This window comes from Nuphar pumila, chromosome 3 (genome assembly GCF_984573655.1).
Source record: "Nuphar pumila chromosome 3, dmNupPumi1.hap1.1, whole genome shotgun sequence".
NCBI classification, from domain to species: Eukaryota; Viridiplantae; Streptophyta; class Magnoliopsida; order Nymphaeales; family Nymphaeaceae; genus Nuphar; species Nuphar pumila.
This window is the reverse complement of record NC_143251.1, coordinates 12,868,418-12,887,723: the sequence shown is the minus strand read 5'-3', so window position 1 is coordinate 12,887,723 and position 19,306 is coordinate 12,868,418. Positions and strand designations below refer to the sequence as shown.

Below are 19,306 nucleotides of genomic sequence, written 5' to 3'. Positions count from 1 at the left end.
GTAAAACCCTTGAGGTTTTATATCAAATATTGTGTTTTAAAACAAATGGTTGAAACTTTTGGCTTACAATCAATAAGGTTTGAGTCAAAATTCTGTTGCTTCCAGCTTTAAATCTGTTTATTTTTTGCTAAATGAGTCCACTCCAGCTCATCTCAAGTTCAAATCCTATTACTTTCAGCTATGCAAAAAAAAAAAATGATAGGTAAATGTAAAAGGTGATTCAATTTGTTAACCACATACAATCAAACGGATGGGTTAGGTTTGTATCTGGTACCCAATTGAACCTGTACCCGAATTCCCAGGCATGGACCTAAAAGATGCCAACAGAAAATTATTAGGGTTGAATTGACTAACCCAAACCTAAATTCCAATCTGACAACTAGTTAGTTGGGTGATTTGGGTGCATCTCAATGGATCGGATACCCAAACCGTTGTCAGCCCTAAGTAGAGGATACCTCAAACCTATATGTGGATTAGCTCTACAAAATAAAGTTGATAAGGCACATTTTTCTGCAAAGCTCATGCAATTTGTGACATTGTTTGAAGTTAAGGTTGCAACTCAGTTAAGTTGGATACAATTTGGCTACGATCCAATCTTAACTATGGTTACAATTCATTGGCAACTCAAGTAGGCCTATCGCTGACTTGGTCCGATCATCAGAGTCAACGGCCCACTCATGACCTGCCCAACGTGAGCCAAGTCTTTGACCAGCCACACTCTTCCAAGTTTCACTAAAACAAGATCATCTCTGGAGATCTTGATCTTTCGGGATCTTCAAATTTCCGTATTTAGCTCCAAAGATCACAACAATCCGGCCCTGTCTGCGAGTCTGCCAGAGATTCAAAAGAGGAACTTTTTTTAATAATCTCCCAAGAACGCAATGATTCTCGCTGCGCTGGGGCCGTTAAGAGTGCCTCGAATGGTACGGACACTTCTGAAGTTTAGGATTGTTTGGGATTTCCATCACTCATCCAAACAGGACCTTAGAAGCTATTTGATTAAGCGTTGGGGTTTTAGTGCTCCCGTCAACCACAGCGTGACGGGGGAAAGCCTAAAACCCTAGAAAAGAGTCGTTCCCGTTCCATGACTTTGTGATTCTATATCACGAAATCTCTGATGGCGGTGATAGGGGACGTTCGGGTTCCTCCGCTTCCTTCCGGCGAGCAGACCGTTTGGGTCGACGTCTCGCCGCTGTTCGAATCGGCTTGTAATGGTGCGCTCTGGTCACGATGGTTCCTGATTTTCTTTACGATCTTTTTGGATCGATCACACCATCGGATTCGTTTTTTTTTTTACCTATTTTGCTTCTCGGAATGTGACTACTTTTATGGCTTTAGAACGAAAAAAAGAGAGAGAATTATTTTGGATGTCTGGACTCTGGAGTCACTCGCTTATCTGGAAAAGTGGGGTAAATCGCAATGCAATTTCTAAATTTATCATAGTTATCTGGATAAGTGGATGCGTCGTTTCTTTGGTTGTTGAATTTGGATGGGAAGTCCTCTTTGTTTTTTCGAGTTATCTTGTGTAATTTGATCCGTTTTTTCTTTTTTACTTTAATTTGGATGGTTTGAACGGTGACGGACATAGTTTCGCATTTTCGATGGAGCCGTGTATTGGCATTTGTGGTGTTTTTGACGAAGAACGGGAAAAAGGGTCGTTTTTCAATTATTGGTTTCAATTTCAGAGCTTCTGCGTGTTTTTTCGTCCGATTTGCTTCTGCGAATGATTGTTCTTCGTCTCCTGTCTGCGTGCGTTTGATTTTCTCTTATTCGTGTGGTTGATGTTATGGATGTTTCATTCGATTTGTTTGATTTGTGGGCAGACATTCATGGGGGAGAACTCATCCACGGGGATAATTTTAGCCTGTTTGCTGCTATGTCTGCTTTGGAGGTATTGAAAGAGCTTTAAGCCAATTGCTATGTTGCCCCTGTTACGTTTATTGATACAAGCTTGTAGTTTCGTGAATGGTCGACAAGTTTTGATCATTTGACTGATTTTTTATGTCTTTGATTGCTTGTTTTTAACTTTTAAGATGGCTCTTTTCCCGCTTCTTTTTCCTTGCATGTTAGATACTCGTATTATGTATAGACATGTAGTCTGTGATGGTTATCTTTATATTGTTTGCGTTACTTGTCTTACTCTTGGTTATTGTTCCTGCATGTGATGTTTTGCCATAGTCATTAATATCGCCAATATTTTTGAAAACATCACGATATTAATGCCTTTCAGCGCAGCAGCTGAAAAAAGTGAAAAATATGAATTGAAACTTGAAAATAATGTGAAAATATCTCGATATTACCAATTGCTTGAAATTTGAAAAGTGCGTTAGTCCTATCTAAAAGCTTGTGACATTCTCTCAACGTCTTTTGTTTTGCTTAGTCCTCTCTCTCTCTTGCGTTGCTTTTGTTTTTACATGAGTATTCCTTGTTTTAATCAATGAAATATTTTGTAGGTTTTAGGTGACCCTGTTAGAATATATGAAGATTTACTTAATTAATTTTTTTCATTAAAAAGCTTTTTGTGATTTTCTTTAACTAAGTACATTCACAACATTTTCTTTGAAATTGGTAAATGCCTGTGCTTTGAGATTTTTTTTGCCCTTCTTGTTCATTAAGCTGGTAAATTGGTTGATGACCTCTATCAGATTATGGATCCAAAGATGGATTCGGGCATGGAAACATATGGCCATCGCTCTGTTGAAGAAGCTATTGATTGTGGTGCAGCACCCATTCCTTTCAGTTCTGATAGAACAATTGACATCCAGCATACCATTGATGTGATGGATCACCTTTTAGCTTGTGAGGTATAATCCATTCTCTTGATACTGTAATGGTATATCTTATAATTCAGTACTGTTTAAAATGATGCTTGCTTTGCAGGCTTCTTGGCACAAGGGACATTCTTTGGCACAGACGGTCTTCTCTTGCATATATCTTTTGAGATTCGAGAGGACATCCTCACATGCTTTATTACATTCTTATTGCAGAATGGTGCGCACAGCCTGCAATGCTATCCTCTCTGTTGTTTCTGATGCCCGTACTCATGAGGTACACATCCTAGATATCTTTTCATTGACAGATGAAGTATTGGATAATTTCACTAATATTTATTTTTTCAGTGCTTAATATTAAAAGGTTTGATCCAATTAGACTCTTGATGTGCTTATGGTTGCTATCTGGATCTCTTATTAACATGATAGATTGTTCTACCTTGATCATCTGTCAGTGCTTCCATTTGTTCAAAAGTAGCGTAAGATGTTTCTGTATTATGTTGTCTAACATTTTCTTTACCAGTAAGGTTTCTATTATATGACGGTGGAAGCATTCTTAATTAAGAAAGAGTGCAATAACTGCATAAAAATGTTCATAAAAATACTATTGTTTTTTTTCGAGAAGGTGAGGATAATATTTGTAAGATCCAGTTCATGATGAAGACTTCCTTGCACAATGGATATGTTGAATCAGACTGGAGCTGCCTTTAAGTGGGTCATGCATTTTTGCTCACAGAACTTAATTACGCTAATCATATCTTATGACTTAAACTAATCAATTGACTTGAAATCTGGAAGGAGATATGGATTGAAAAAAACTGCTCATTTTCTTGTCATTGTTTCCTTTGATCATTTGACGCTTTTCCATTTTTTAAATATTTGAGTTTTAACGACGGAGGTTGGAAATGCTGGAATTGTAGCAACAGTGCTTTCCTCACTTGTGTGCTTAAAGCCTTTTAGTTATTGTCTTTGCAATTAGCTGCTGCCTTGTTTCCATAGACTGGACGCCAAGATCAGTGATCAATTTTACAATTTTTGCTACAATTGAAATTTTGAAAATTTGGTTGACTGTTGCATGGATATTTATTGGAACCTTTTAGGTCATCTCTGTGTGTGTTTCTATTTGAGTGGTTGAATGTGAAATTAGACCTATGGTTGCCTTGTCCACTGACTAGGTTCACTAATTTGCCCTGAGCCTGAGGTGAACTAGAGCGGTAAGTATCAATTTTCTGTTTTTATTCCATTTATATGTGATAAATACCTTGGGTATTTTCACAAACATGAGCTTTTGAGAGGATTTTATGATCACAACATCGTTCTTTCTGAATTTGGCAAATTCTTTTAATTGTCTAAAAAAACCCTAGGTTTTGTCACCATGACTCGCACTTTGTTGCTTCTAATTGTTAACCTACTTGCTTGTTACATGTAAATTTGCACTTGTAAATTTGTGGAATGTTTGACGGTTTCATGTTATTGGATGTAGTTTTAGGATTTTAGCTGCTTGTTTAAAAATGTTGAATTTATTGTGTATTATATTTTATTGCTTTTGCTAATAGATAATTGAAAAAATGAATTTATTGCTTTAAAAAAGGGAAAAAATTTGCTTGGTTAAAGGGTTGTCACCTATGCCTCACTTATCGTTCTGCATTACTATGATGCTTGAAAAGGCAGCTGGTAATGTTGGCTGATGATTTCTTTGTCAAGCACCAATAGCAACCCTCAAGTGCACCAGGACCAGTAGAGGGGAAGACATTTTGGGTATATTTGGCACATGTGCGTATGTTTATGTGCATACATATTTCATCATCATTATCATCTTCTTCTTCTACTCTTTCTGCTACTACAAGAAAAATACTGCTATCCTACTACTAGTACTATCATCATAATCTTCTTCTTCTTGCATGCACAGTTGAATTTTTTCAGATTCTGTGTCTCTTATCCTATAGTGTAATACTTTTTGTATTGTCATTATGTATTTATTGTAAACCTTGGCAGTCATTAGGCTTGTGTATGGTAGAATTATCAGTGGCATAATCATAATGGCAGTATTATATCATTCTATAGTGTGCAATTGGAGTTGAACTGTGCAGGTTACGATAAACTGTATGAAGGTATCAGATAGGCATGTTTTATGTAAATGAAGGATTTGCATTTGGTGATTAGTTATTGATGTATAAGCTTTTATATTATGAACCTTTGTCATATGTATGAAAGGTAATTCCTGTATGAAATGAGTTGTGTACAAAATAACTTAAGAGGTCAGTAGAGTCTCTAAATTAACCATTGACACTGGCGTTAACTGAGTCATGTTGTTGGTTGCACCATGAACTATTTGTTTCTTGATGGTTGCCTAAATCATGTATTTCATTTCTTATATCACTTGTGTGGCTCTTAGTTAAACAACTATTGGTGAATGTTTGACCCCATTTTATTTCCTTTTACTTCCCAGAAAGTAACTAAGAGATCTTTTCAGCATTGCTATTGCCTACCACATTGCAGTACATATCTTCTGCTCCTTTTTCATTATCAGTTTGTTTCTGCAATTGTAAACGCTGAGACCATACTTTTATCTATTGTGTTTAGGAAGAAGATCTTTTTATAATGGCATTTGGCCTTCCTTTGAAAGGGGAGGGTGATGAGAAGTGCTTATCAATGTTGAGTGCAGTGGAGGAAACTGTTTGTCGCCAATTGCGTGCTTGTAAAGCTTCATTATCGAAAAAGAAGATAGTTGAAGGTAGCGTAGAGTTCTCATTTTTACTCTTTTCATTAAAAGGTGATTTTACTTATTACTAGCTTGTTTTCAGCATGAGTGGTTAGTTTGGTTGCAAATATCCTTACAGTTTATATGATTTGTTAGCTCGTTCCTAGTTGCATATTCTCATTTCATTAATAGGCTTTATCTTCCTTTTGAAGGACTGCTTTTATCATAGGTCAGTCACAAAAAAATGGCTATGTTCTTATGACTGTTTACCATGTCTTGAGAGGCATTTGAATGGCAGTTGATGGATTCCCCAATCCAACACGTTTGTGGGAATATTACATTACACCCATGGGTTGTGGATATCCAATATTGGCATCTTTGTCTTAAAAGGGCTTGTCATGGGAACCTGAGATTCATAATTTCACACTATAACTTGGTCTGAACTGGTTGCCTTTGGGTCCATAGTGCTGAGCTATGTCACACGGACTCTTCTAACAGGGCACCGCACCCGTGTCGCACCCGCATCCAGGCAGGTGCGACACTTGGACACAGCTTCCTTTGTGTTAGGTGAAGTCAACCACACCGAGGTCCATTTCTATCCAAAAGTAGATTCAGTTAACCCTAATCAAGTCCATTTTTATCTATATTATATATATAAATACATAAATGCACACAAATACACAGTGTTAACTTAAAACTGTTAAATATATATATATATATATATATCCTCCGTGCACCCAAGTTTTTTTAAAGTGCCACATCTGCACCTGCACCTATGTGACATAGGTGCTGAGAAATAAACCCCTATCCATGAGGCATATGCCTTTCCTTACACACAAGCACCTTGCTTGAGGTGCAGGTGTTAGATGAGTGGAATGCTGAGCTGAACTCTTCATAGCTGTGCTTCTTGGTGCATGATACCGAGGTTTATGTCCATTTTGATGCTTTCTGCTCAAACTTTTCTTTTATCATTACCTTTCTTGTCAATTTTTTTTTAATGCAGATTCCATTGTTAAAATGGTTTGGCTTTACTGATATGAGAAAAAATCATAATTGCAAAGTTGTTCAAAATTAAGGATTTTTTGCTTTTCCATATGTTTGTCCATGTCTTTTGTAACATTTAAGTTATTAGTTCTTGACTCTTGAGGCATGCATCTTGCCAACTTGAGGCATATGCCTTGCCTCTTAGGGTCACCTCCACTCAGAGTTTTTCAAGAACTCCATTGCTTATATTTATGCCAAGTGGTGGACTTCTTTTAGATACTTTCTTTACTTTCCTTGTGGTTATCACCTGAGCAATAAAACCTGTTGATGTGTCTTAGCTAGTTTGTAAACTGTTATCTGTGTTATCTTGCCCTTAACCGGAACTATGCTCTATAAGTCCTCTGGGTATATACATTTTTAGAGTGGTAATTTGTGATGATTGTCCAACATGGTTCTATCTATGTGCCGTTATTGATGCAGATGTTGAGCCTTTACAGACAAACCCTGATTTGGAAGAAGGATACTGCAGAGCTCTTCTATGTCGTTTACGCTTCCGTAAGGTCTTCCCTGTTCTCCTCTTCTCTTCATACGCATAGGCATGCACTTGTACACTAGGATTTTGTTGTTGTCTATTAAAGTTCACCATCTATTTTGTGAGCTAGCATATGCTTCCGGCTCTTTGTGATCTAATGATAAACTATCTGCAAGTTTTTGTAGATGTGTGCAATTTATCTGTTATGCAACCACCCATACAGTTAGGTTGACTCAAGTAACTGCATAATTTCACATGTACCTACTTCAAGGTACCTGAATGAAATCTAAACCTTTTGACCATCTTAAGAATTATATTATGGGTCACAGTTCCATATGCCAAGAATTATTTAGGTGATAAGAATTATGCACCTGAGCTCAATTAGTCTCGCCTGTCTGAAATCTAACTCTATTGTTAAACCACCATCACCCATTAAGAGTCATATTTCCTTATCTTTTCAGTGCAAGTTCTTTACAATTGGATAACTTGGGACCATTTTTTCAAGTGAGCTGGAATCATTGGTGTTGTGCTTCTCATGCTAGATCATGCTAAAACTTCAAGTGCAAATTTTTTGAATCATGTTAATCACCAGTTAGTCCTCTTAAAGGTTTGCGACTATGGACTCAGTCATTCAACTCCTCTTAGGTCAAATGCTGCTAAAATTGATTCAGGAGGTGGCTCATTTTACAAAAATGTTCATAAACTTAACTCAAATTGAATCGATTTTGACTTTGTGTATTTAACAAAGAAAACCTTTATTCAATTCTTGCTAAAATACCCAGAAAATAAAAAAAGTAGAGAAATTTAGAAAATTTGTTATATAAAAAAGAAAATGATGGCTTACAGGATTCAATCAAATTCTACTTTCTAAATACAAATTCAAGCGCTTAAATGATCAAAATATTTGAGAACATTCAACAATAGCTTTGATATTCAGTGTGGTTTATTAAACATTCAAGATAATGTGTAATAAGCTGGGGTGCATATAAATAGGCCATGTTGCTCATGTTTGAACAGTGAGATTTGCGCTTGTTTACTATACCTGCAGCACTCTATCTTAACCAAAATAGTGTAAAAAATGCACACTCAGGCACCTCAGTAAGCTTATTGGCTTGATAGGCACAAAATTTTTACAAAATTAAAGTTTTTGAGAGACTAGGAAATTCACCCACCCACCGTTTTTTGAGAGACTGGAAAATTCACCCACCCACCAGATTCCTCCTAATGCTTTTTCTTTTGTATATTTGCATGCCCATCTTCTGATATATTGAGTTGCTTTAGTTGATATGGTTCTTCATAAACTCAGCTAAGTTTATTAAGACTGGAATCAACTTGAAAGTCTCGATTATAGGTCTTTTTTTGTGCTAGAGCTTGGTTCAAAACATATCCATCTTTACTTCATTGTTTTCAATATCAGTAAGCCCTTGCTGCTCTGATCATGCAATATGTATGGGATATTTAGGATTCATTTTTTTATATTATTATTGGATGTGTTGAACCTTTAAAAGCATAGAAAGAGGTATCTATCATCTATCTATCTCTATGTATGCAAAGAATTAAGGCATATTTGTACTTTAAATACAAAATGAGATAAGTTATGAAACTAGTCATGTAATGTATGCACTACAAGTCAACATAATACTAGTGCTTATGAAGTTTTTTGATGATTCATGTGAAAACATTTACATATGAAGTCAGTTACCAAAATGCTTGTAATTTAAGACAAAATTAATTGCTGAAAGCTTCAAATCCAAGACAAAAAAATGAATTCATGAAGCTAAAACTACAAAAACTGAATGTCGATGTCTATAAATAATGTCAGCTACTGTGGAATGTATAAATACATTACACACTGTGAACTAAAAAGTGAAGTGGCCAGAAATTTCCAAGTATGTGGTAGACACAGGTATTGTTGGCTGGTAGGAGGATCTAGGTAGCATTGCATGCAACTGAATTTTGTGAGTTGTTGACTTTAAGATGAAATGGTAGAAGAATAATCTTGATGAAGAGTAACAACCATGACCCCCAAGATTCTCTGGGGTGAGGGGCGGCACATGTAGCATGATTGTTAATAATGATAACAAATCACAAAGAGTTTAGTTACGTTATTTATATGTTGCCAATATTACAACTTTGCCATTGGAGGAAAGAGAAGACAAAATAAACATAAAACAAAAGAAATTGCACAAGTACCAATATGGATGATGTCTAATAGTAGTTTCAATTTCATGATACATACTAGATTCCAGCTTTAGTGAGTAATTCTTCTGCAGTGCATATATGTGTTTACACATTTATGTGAGTGTCTGTAATATGTTTCCTTTAATTTTTACTTAGATGATTGTTTAGTGAAGAAAATATGTTGGATTTATTTTTGTGGGAGTTTATTTATCCCATGATTTCTTTTCTTTGTGTGGCTTGTTTCAATTGATTTCTATTTTGTAAAACCAAGTTCAGTGGCAGCCTATGGTTGCAAGAGACATCAATTTTGTCTTTACCAGGAAATGAATGAACAGTTCCAATACACAATAGCCACGAGTTTTTTATCTTTTTCTTTCCAAATCTCTATCAAATTTTTACTGATTCCATGAAATTATTACTGATGCATTACATGCTACTGTGTTCAGCACCTCCATCATATTCTAATGTGCATGAGAAAACCTCAAGGAAGGGGGTTAGAAGTTGCGAGGAAACATATTACATCATGCTTGTCAGAACTTGCATCTATGCGTGAATCATCAGGGTTCCTTGTCAGTAATGCATGTGGGTCATCTCAAGTGGATGTTGAAGATAAAACAACAGCATCTGGTTGTCAGCCTGTTGGTTTTGATGCTAACTTAAATACTAAATTATCAGCTCCCACACCTCCACGTGCTATAAAAATTCTCAGCTGGAAAAAGGTGAATGCCTTGAAGAAATGCATTTAGAAGAAAATATTCTGGGATTCTGTGTCAGTAATCTGAAGTGCTTTTCTTTTGTTGCCAGTCTCTTGAGTACTTCGAAAGGCTACTACAAGATCTAGATGTAATATGTTCTTTCTCTTTAGGTCCACATATTGAAGAAGTTCTTCGATTTGTGGTCCAATTCCAAAAGTCTCAGCCTGATTTGGTTGCAAGAGCTCATCTGCAGGTTAGGCTTACAACTGCACATTAATCTTCTCACTACTAGTGATCTTTTTTGTTTTGACTTATGACAACTATGTTTTTTTTTTAAATAATTTCTACTCCTTTGTACCTTGTTTTTGTTTATTACATGCTTATTTATAATGCACATACGTTTTCACACATTGACGCTTTATATGACAAACTTTGACAGCAATCACTCAACTCGCAATGCATGTTTTCTAGGTGCTTGAGGACCCTGGTAGGCTGCATTTTCTTAAAATGTTAGGCCCTGGTTTTCAGGTTACAGCCCAAAGTAGAAGATCTGACAACTATTATATTAAGCACAGAATGTCCTAATCTTTAAATCAAGGGAAAAAAAATTTAATGCATGGCTATATTGACCTTTCATTTTGTATATGGGCAAAGAGTGTCATGTTTGTAATTGCTAAAGAATACATAGAAAAGTACCAGACTATTCTATACAAGGTAATAATGCAATTTCTCAAAAACTAAAGTGCTCTTGACACTTGAGGTATTCATATACACAAACAAGTTAGGGGTGAGTTGTGAGGCGAGGCAATTTATGGCTATTGGATGATGAAACATCACCTTGTAGGGAACAATGATATGACTCAAGTTTGTTCCTGTTGCTACCTTTTCTGCCAAGAACTCCATCCCAAATCAAGCAATTAATAAGATTGATATTATTGGGGTTGGATGTTGAGTGGTTGTGGGACTATCCCTCATTAACAGGCCAATTTATTGCAGATGTCTGTTGGTTTTAATGAATCACCATGTGTTTGCAGATTTCTTAGGAAATATTTGTTAGATGAGTTGATTTTTGTTCTTTTGCAACAGCTCAGCAGTGGTCCTGATTGAAGGTTCTTTCTTTAACATTGTTCATAGGAAGCTTTACTTACTAACCACATGCACAAGTTCAGTGGGGTACTTTTCCAATTTCCTTTTGAGATTGATTTTGTTCAACCTTGGGTGGCAATATTGTCTTTATAAATAATAACTCATGTTGCCTTTTGTATTTATATCTTGGAAGCTCATTGGTATGTTTGCAGTTGTCAGCATCTAGGAGGGCTTTGTGTATCCTTCTGTAGATGTTCTCCTGAGACTTCTTTGTTATGGACATGTTAAGATTTAAATAGTAGATGCTGTGATGTATAGTTCTTCTGAATAAATATCTATTTTCTTTTTCGAGGAAGTTTCTAATCCTCTGTGTTTGATTATGACAAAACAGCTTCTACTGGTTCATGATGGGAAGCTATATGGGCGAGATCCTTTCCATGAAGTGATCTCTCGGGCTACAGCATTGCCTCATATGACAAGTGCAGAGTTACAGAAGCATGAGTTTGTACAACGTTTGGGACAGGTTGGGTGATTTGTTGTCTTTTCCCATGGCTGCTTGGCTTGAATCTTGTATGTCATTCTTTTTTTCAGTTTTTATTTAGTAGTCCCATGCTTACTAGTTCTTAATCCTTGATGCTGTAGCTGCTAGTCAGCTTGCTGAGGATTCTTTGCACAAATGCTGCATGGCAAAGGCGTAAGCTTGGAAAGATCTTGCAAGATTGGAGTATTTTTTTGGGACAGGTCTGTTGACTTGTGGGAACTGAACAGCTTCTTCTTCTGGCCCTCATTTCCTTTAAATTGCTTACAGCATTGCCTTTTTTTTTTTGTATTTTTGTCTTCATGATTATTCTCAATAAGGGATTAACTTTGAAGGATCTAGTGTTTAGTTATTACATTTCTATGTTTCATATGTCCAGGCCAAAAATACCCTTTAGGAAATCTGCCTACATTTTTGGCTAATTTCTGGTATCTATCTATGCTGGAACTTGGCAGGACACCAAGATGGAGTCACTGCTAATTAGTTTCTGGTTTTGTTGTCACCAGAAACTCATTGAACGACCATGTTTAAGATTTGCAATACTATACTTAGTGGTATTGTGCTTTTATCCAGTTCTGGTCGAATCTGGTGAGATCTATGTGCATATATGTGTGTCTGCAAATGCAGAAATATTTACTGGTCAAGGCTTTTTGGGTTACATAGATCTAATCATCAGAATCTGGATTTAACCCTTATGATGAGTTCAATATGCTCTATCTGCCACTCCTTTAAGCCTGATCACAACAAATAAATTATGGAGCTAAGTCACACTGATATGGATGCGGGAATGGGAGATTATGTGGATACACTTGTGTATGAAAATTTTCAAAAATTAGGACACAGGGGCATGGCCATAAACACACAAATATGTATGTATGTATGCGTTTGTGTGTATAAAACAGCAATTTTAAATCACTATAACTAAGAACAGCAAATAATAAAACTAAGTTGAAATTGAAATATAATGTAATTGATATAAATTTTAAAATAAAAAAAAACTCTAAGTGAATACAAAATAAGTAAATAAGATCATAAAAGAAATAGATAAAATTAATGACACAATGTTGATTATGATGTGTGAAAACTGGTTTGACTGCATCCATGAGTGTCCTGGAGTGTTTGAGTGTCATTCATGTCGACATGGGATACGCATGCTCAGTGAAGTGTCCGTGTGACATAGTTGTAAAGAGAGTAACAAATCAGTGTCATAGGTATGCACAAAACTGTGATTCCTGATAAATGGACCTAATTGTTGTATTTGATTCAATGTTATTGTGATAAAACAGCAAATAGGTTATGCCAAATTACTCAAACTGGTAGTTGTAGTTTTCAGTGATTGGATCTACCCATTGTGCTTGGTGTGCATGCTTGATGGAGCCAGACTATTGGAAGTCTATGGTTTAGCAAAAGTAGGACCTATGCCAGGTGTTCTTAGACCTATTCTAGTAACTTGTTTAGGAATTTGAATTCTTTGCAACACATAACATCACTTCGATGCAAATCTTGGGGCCTTGGAATTGCCAAATCTGGTTCTGATTGAGCATTTCTATGTTTTCTTTCCGTGTTTCTGCCAAACCTCTGGCTGATTTATATTCTTTCTGCTTGCTTTGATATTCATTGTTTTGTTTAGTTTTTTCATGTCATTTTCAGCTGGAGATGAGTGGTTCAAGAGAATCTGGAGATACCTTGAATGCATTGATAGATGAGGTATCTTAGCCTGAGATGAGCTTACTGGTTGTATGAGTTTATTTGGCACTTTAATCCTCTGTTGCAGTTTGGTGCTATTTGACTGTTAAGCTCTTCTGCAGAATTCATGTGTGAACCTAGCAGCAAGTCTTGCTGGTTGGACTGAAGAACAGATTTACTGGATTGCTGCTCGTTTTCTTATGCTTGGATTTGAGCTGGAACTCTATTCTCCTAGTGAATACTGCATGGTTTATTGGTTGGTATCTGCTTTTGGTTCACATTTTCCTTAACTGTGATTTTTGCAATATTGTCACTGCAAATTAATATGGACAGGTATCTTTACATTATATTCATCAAACTGATGGAGAAAGCTCAACTCAGAATATCTCAAAACACTGATGCATGTGAGTGCTGTCTGCATTATTTATTTATTTATTTTCTTTCACTACCCTGTGCCTACCCTCTTGCATGTATTTGAAACTTATGTTAAGTATCTGCATTTTTTTAATATTGATTGCTAAATATTTCCTTTGTGTATTTCAGTCTGAGATGACTCATTACCTCTATCTGAGTTAGTTTTGAGTTGATCTTTTTTCTGAGGCATATTCTCTTAAGAACTCTAATTATAAGAAACTTGAACTGCTGTTATTACCAATTTGTTTTCTATTCATAAGGAGTAATGCGACTGTATAGGCTTGTTTTATGCTCCAATTCAATTATTTCATATGAAATGATGTAAGAGATTAAAAAGATGTTTCATGTAAAATGTTGTTTTACCAATCAACAGTCACGCACACACGTGGGAGTGATCCTGCACTTCATGATTGTATTAGGTTGCTCGTGCACTTTACTAGTTTCTTTCCATTTGATGCTGGAAACTGGTGGTTTGTTACCATTTCAAAGGGCAGCATTTACTCTCAGTATGCAGTCTGTCTGAGGCTGGAAACTGAGTTTCACAATCTTTTTTGCTTGGATACCCATAATATCATCATCCAGTTCTCTTTTTTCACAACCTATTCACTAAATAAATCTCCTTTGTTTGACTGGCAGCAGATTTACCAGAAACTGGAGTGCGTGGCACCATCCTTCTGATTTCCAGCCATTTTTGGCACTGGATGGTACACTAGCAAATGCTAGAGATATGCTCTAGGATATATGAGATTTTTCAATATATATATATATAATGCATTTATCTAAGTTGAAACCCTTTTATCATAAGTTTGGGTTCAACTAGCTTAAATTGCCAAAACATCGTTAAGCAAGTGACTTTTTTTGAAAATTTGTCGTCACCTTTGGTGTCAAAGAAATTAAATGTAATTTTCCTGAAGTGACTTTTGTGTTTTCAAACTGGGATCACTGTATCTTGTTCCGCTTCAACTTTTCCTTGAGAAAAAGTCCTAGTCTACTCCTAAAAGTAACGTTGTGATTTTAAAAAATGCCACTGCCTTAAGGGTGTTTGAGTAATTTAGTCTAATCGCACAGTCCTAGCTTTAAACTGGAGTTCAAACTTAGTTGGTGGGCACACGGATGCACACACACTATTGTATTGCTACTAATCTTTGTTTTCAAATTTCGTGAGATCTGTCAATTATAAATAGGATCATGCATGTGGGTCGCAGCACACAAATATCTTGGTCTCTTTTGTATCCATGATGTCTAGTGTTTAGCTCAGAATCATGCAAGGATATCTAATTTTCCAATCTAATTAGAAGCTCTGTTACCTTTGAGGGAAAATCTAAAAGTCTTATGAAGAAATATTTACTCCCTTGATCATTTATATGTATGTGTTTTCTTTGTCATTACGTTTTTATTAAAAAAAAATTTAATCAAAATGTATTTTGCACATTTAGTGTTTGTGTTACTTGATGCTTCATTGAACCTTTGCTTTTTCGTATATACACTTTTTCGTATGTTTTTTGAAAATTTTAAATAATAATTTTTTAAAACCGGTGAACTTGTTTTTCGAAAAACTAGATATATGATTGCTCAAAACTTGCTTTAATGGGTCGGTAAAAATTTATGACCATTGGAGCTTTGAATTTATATTTTATGCCTGACTTTGTTTGTAAGCATACATTTTATATGAATGGTAAGTCTTTAAAGAAAGTTATGTTGAGATTAAAATTTTTGTGAGATATGTAGTGTAAAACTATTGATCACATACTCTTCTACACTCTCATCATATTTGTTGTTTCGTATTGAAGGTATGCGCTTATCCAATAAAAAGTCTCATATGTGGCTTCTTATAATATTGTGTATTTTTCAGAAAAATTCTTGACATATCATCTATGAAAAATTCTTTATTAAATTTTAATTTCCTTTAACAAGGCTTATCTAATGCGTCATTTCATATGAGCAATATTTGTTTGGAAAAGTTTTTTTTATGATGCATGTTGAATTAAGATTAATTCTTTATTAAAAGGAATGGTCTTGTATTACTATCATATGAAATATGGTTATTTTCTTTGAGTCTTAATGCTCTTAAAGATTCTTCAATTTGATTATTGCATAATTTTCTTCAAGAGTTTGTCTTATTGTAAAATTTATGGATTTTATTAATGCTTGTTGCATAATTATTGAATTATGAGTTGGTTCTAACCTTTTAAGTCATATGTTTTTGATAAACTTATGAGTTTTTGAATTTTTCCTCAATAAATATTTGATTTTCTAGATTTGTGCCTTAGTGCAATTTTATGTTGTTGTGAGAAGATTGTTTGTATCTTTTATAGATACATTTGTGAATTTCTTTTTTCTTACATGATATCTTTCAAAGATTCATTAATATTTGTGAACCTTTGTGGTTCTTTTGAGATTGGTTGTGAGCATCATTTGAAGTTCCAATTGTGAACTTCATGATTTTTCACATGAGATTTTCAAACTTCATAATCTTATCACCTTTATTAAGAATGCCTATATTGGCCTAAATTTGTTATTTGCTTATTCAAGATTATTGTCATTCAATATCTTTTATTGCATAAAATTGTATCTATTATCATTTGGTGTGCATATAATTGCACTTTATATCTATCATAGTTAAGACTTGATTTGACTCTTGGATTATTCCAAATCAGTTCTTACACGTGACATTGCTTAATATTTCATGTTGTGTTTGTTGCATAATAAGACCTTTTGGTATAAATGACTTCATTTTGAAGAATTGATTATGTTAAACATGATCCGTGTTTATGCAAAATTGTTGTCAGAAGGCATATTGTTGTGCATATGATTGATTATCTACCATTATTGGATCTTTGATTTGATTTTTTCAAATCGGCTCTCTTTATAAAATCACCTATTTGGAAAATGATTTCCATAAGTGTTTGTTGCATGGCATTTATATTGTTCATCACAAACTTTATATAATGCATCAATTTTCTTAGCCTTGTTATAGAGATGTTTGTTGGGGTGCGTTATGTGCACCTCGTGTTATATCTTTTTAGATGGTCAACTTGTAGTTTGACTCTAAATGACAGGTTGTGTGATCTCTGTTTGTGAGTGTGTTGTTGTATCACTCATTTGTTTTTTAGTCATTGACTTTGTTATGGATGCTCTTAACTATGTGTACCTGGCTGACTAACTTTTGAAACCATAGTGTTTCTAGATATATTTAAAAATTGATATCCTTTTAATTGCATTTCTATTATAAGATTTCTTGCCTCAAGTGTTTTTATGTCTCTTATCTAAGTGTCATCATATACAGACAAGAAATGTTGTTCACACCTTTGTGTATGACTTTTAGCCTATTGTTGGTTGTTGTATTTTTGTTTTATAGTCGCTAATACACTCACTTCAAGTATCATTATATGTAGATAAGAGGTGATTATACATACCTTCGTGTGTGTCTTTGGCCCTTTAATGGCATTATATTTATGTTCTTATTCTAGTCGCTTATACACTTGATTTGTGGGTTTTGGAGGTCTAATGAGGTGACTGCTTGTAAGGGATGAACTATTGTTGAGATTTGCAAAATTCTATATTTATGAGAATTTATAATTTGGTTTTGATTTGCATTTTATCATGTGAGATTTATTTTTAATTAGGTAATGATTTTTTTATCCTTGTTTTTTTCCTTGCATAGAAAAATATTTGTCGATAAAAGTTCGCATCATTGATAATATATATATATATATATATCTATATATATCTATATATATATATATATATATATATGTGTGTGTGTGTGTGTGTGTGTGTGTGTGCATATTTGGAAATCACTTGATTTTACCTTTTTGGCATTTACCCTATAATGGATGTGTGTATTTTACACATTAAGGGCTTGTGGTGTTTGCCCTTCTAGTGAGCTTTTGTATTTTCAAATATTCCATCCTTCAATGTGTGAGGTTCTCTATTTAAAATAACATTCATTCTTGACTCTTGGGTGTGTGTTTTAGTTTATTCAGTGAAGTGTTATACTTGATTGAAGTGTGTTCTTGGAAGTTCATACATGACATTTGTTGGCATTGATTTCTTTTCATTCTAAGGAGTGTGAGAAATTATTAAAATCATTTTTTGTTGATAAAATTAATTATCTTTCATTATTGATTTATGTGTATTAAACATGCTTTCTTTTACTTTGGGAGGAATTAATTCTTGAATGAACATTGTCTCTTTGAAGACATTTCTAATGCATGAAGCTTTTCTTAAAACTCTTTAGTGTTGACTCAAAAAGAAGAGATATTTTTTATGCCTTTGTACATATTGAACTCCTTTGTGAGTATTTTTTTGTGCCTTTGTGCATATATCATTTCTTAAGAATATAGTGAGTTTATCAAAGTGTCTTTGAGTTTAATCCTCTTAATGATATTTTCATATAGTACTCGATTGAAATACGCAGAATATCTTTTGCATCATTCTTGATGAATCATATGTTCCTTTTGATCAATGTTATGGTTTCTTGATTCATTTTATTTGAAATATTATACTTGATTGAAGTGCAAATATATTTTTTACTTGACACTCTTTGGTTTGTTCCACATGATTTTGAAGATGAGATTAAAGAAGTATCTATGATACATCATGGAAGGTGCTTGGAGATGATCATTAAAGACAGTTGAAGGATGACATTTGCAAAATTCTTTCATATGCTATAAAGATGGTGACTTCTATTGAAGACTCTTGAAGACTTGAAATCCTTCTTTTGTATCTTCAAACTTTCTGCTATCCCCTCGTAAAGTTTGAGGGGGAGTGTTAATATATATATATATATATAAGTATATATGAATATATTATTCTCTTTTCTTTATTGTACATCTAAAAACCCAATAGGGGTATTTTGATAATTTTCCCATATCATTTTATTTTTAATTTTATTTTTCTTTTTATTTAAAGTTGTAATAGGACCACATGGGGCCTCACCCATCTAGTCGTTGGGGCTCCCAACGACTAGAAGGGAGCCCCATGTGGTCTCTCTCTCACTCTTCTTTTCCTCTATAAATTAGAGGGCTCTCCATCTTGTAAACTATGGCTTTTGAAGCCCTCACTGAATAAAGATCCATATTTTTTAAGTGTTGCCTCTTTGAAGGCTTTTTGTGTTGTCCCTTAGTGGACCATTTCAATATTCCCCATTGTGGGTTCTTGTTTATTCACTATTGGACCGTGTGATTGCATTAAATATTCTTATTATACATTTCTGTATACTCTATAACAATATCATGTTCTCAGTGCCCAGATTCAGAATCATACCAAACTATCCTCATTACTTTAGTTTTGGTTCTGGTTTTGAGTAGAGCCAAGCATTGTTGGGTAAAGTTGTAAGAAAGTATGCAGAAATGTATAATAAGAATGCTTAATGCATTCACACGGTCTAATAATGGACAAACAAAGACCCACAATGGAGAATACCGAAATAGTCCACTAAGGGATAACTCAAGAATCTTTCAAAGATGTAACAAAAAAAAATATATGAATCTTTATTGAGAGGGCTTAAAAAATCATACTTTACAAGAGGGAGAACCCTCTAATTTATAGAGGAAAATAGAAGTGAGAGAAGGACCACATGGGGCTCCCTTCTAGTCGTTGGGAGCCTCAACGGTCACATTAATGATCGTTGGGGCCCCAATGACTAGATGAGTGGTGCCCCATGTGGTCATATTACATATTTAAATAAAAAAGAAATAAAAGAAAAACTTAAAA

At 34.6% G+C, this 19,306-nt stretch overlaps 1 protein-coding gene across 4 annotated transcripts in view; it reads left to right on the top strand.

Moving 5' to 3' along the window:
* Positions 1–896: 896 nt before the first annotated feature.
* LOC149842015 (uncharacterized) overlaps positions 897–19,306 on the top strand; it is a 34,054-nt gene continuing 15,644 nt past the window's right edge. For 2 of the 4 annotated variants that reach the window (XR_016431025.1, XM_090001245.1), the window contains exons 1-13: positions 897–1,214; positions 1,824–1,891; positions 2,646–2,804; positions 2,881–3,048; positions 5,355–5,505; positions 6,937–7,016; positions 9,616–9,888; positions 9,974–10,117; positions 11,342–11,473; positions 11,593–11,691; positions 13,139–13,195; positions 13,297–13,430; positions 13,508–13,578. Coding sequence is in view for 3 of the 4 variants with exons in the window: in XM_090001245.1 (XP_089857371.1) it covers positions 1,118–1,214; positions 1,824–1,891; positions 2,646–2,804; positions 2,881–3,048; positions 5,355–5,505; positions 6,937–7,016; positions 9,616–9,888; positions 9,974–10,117; positions 11,342–11,473; positions 11,593–11,691; positions 13,139–13,195; positions 13,297–13,430; positions 13,508–13,578 (1,633 nt within the window). In the remaining variant the exon portion in view is untranslated. Of the gene's footprint in view, positions 1,215–1,823; positions 1,892–2,645; positions 2,805–2,880; positions 3,049–5,354; positions 5,506–6,936; positions 7,017–9,615; positions 9,889–9,973; positions 10,118–11,341; positions 11,474–11,592; positions 11,692–13,138; positions 13,196–13,296; positions 13,431–13,507; positions 13,579–14,224; positions 14,353–19,306 lie in introns of those variants that run through there. The other 2 variants (XM_090001247.1, XM_090001246.1) reach the window with 2 other exon arrangements.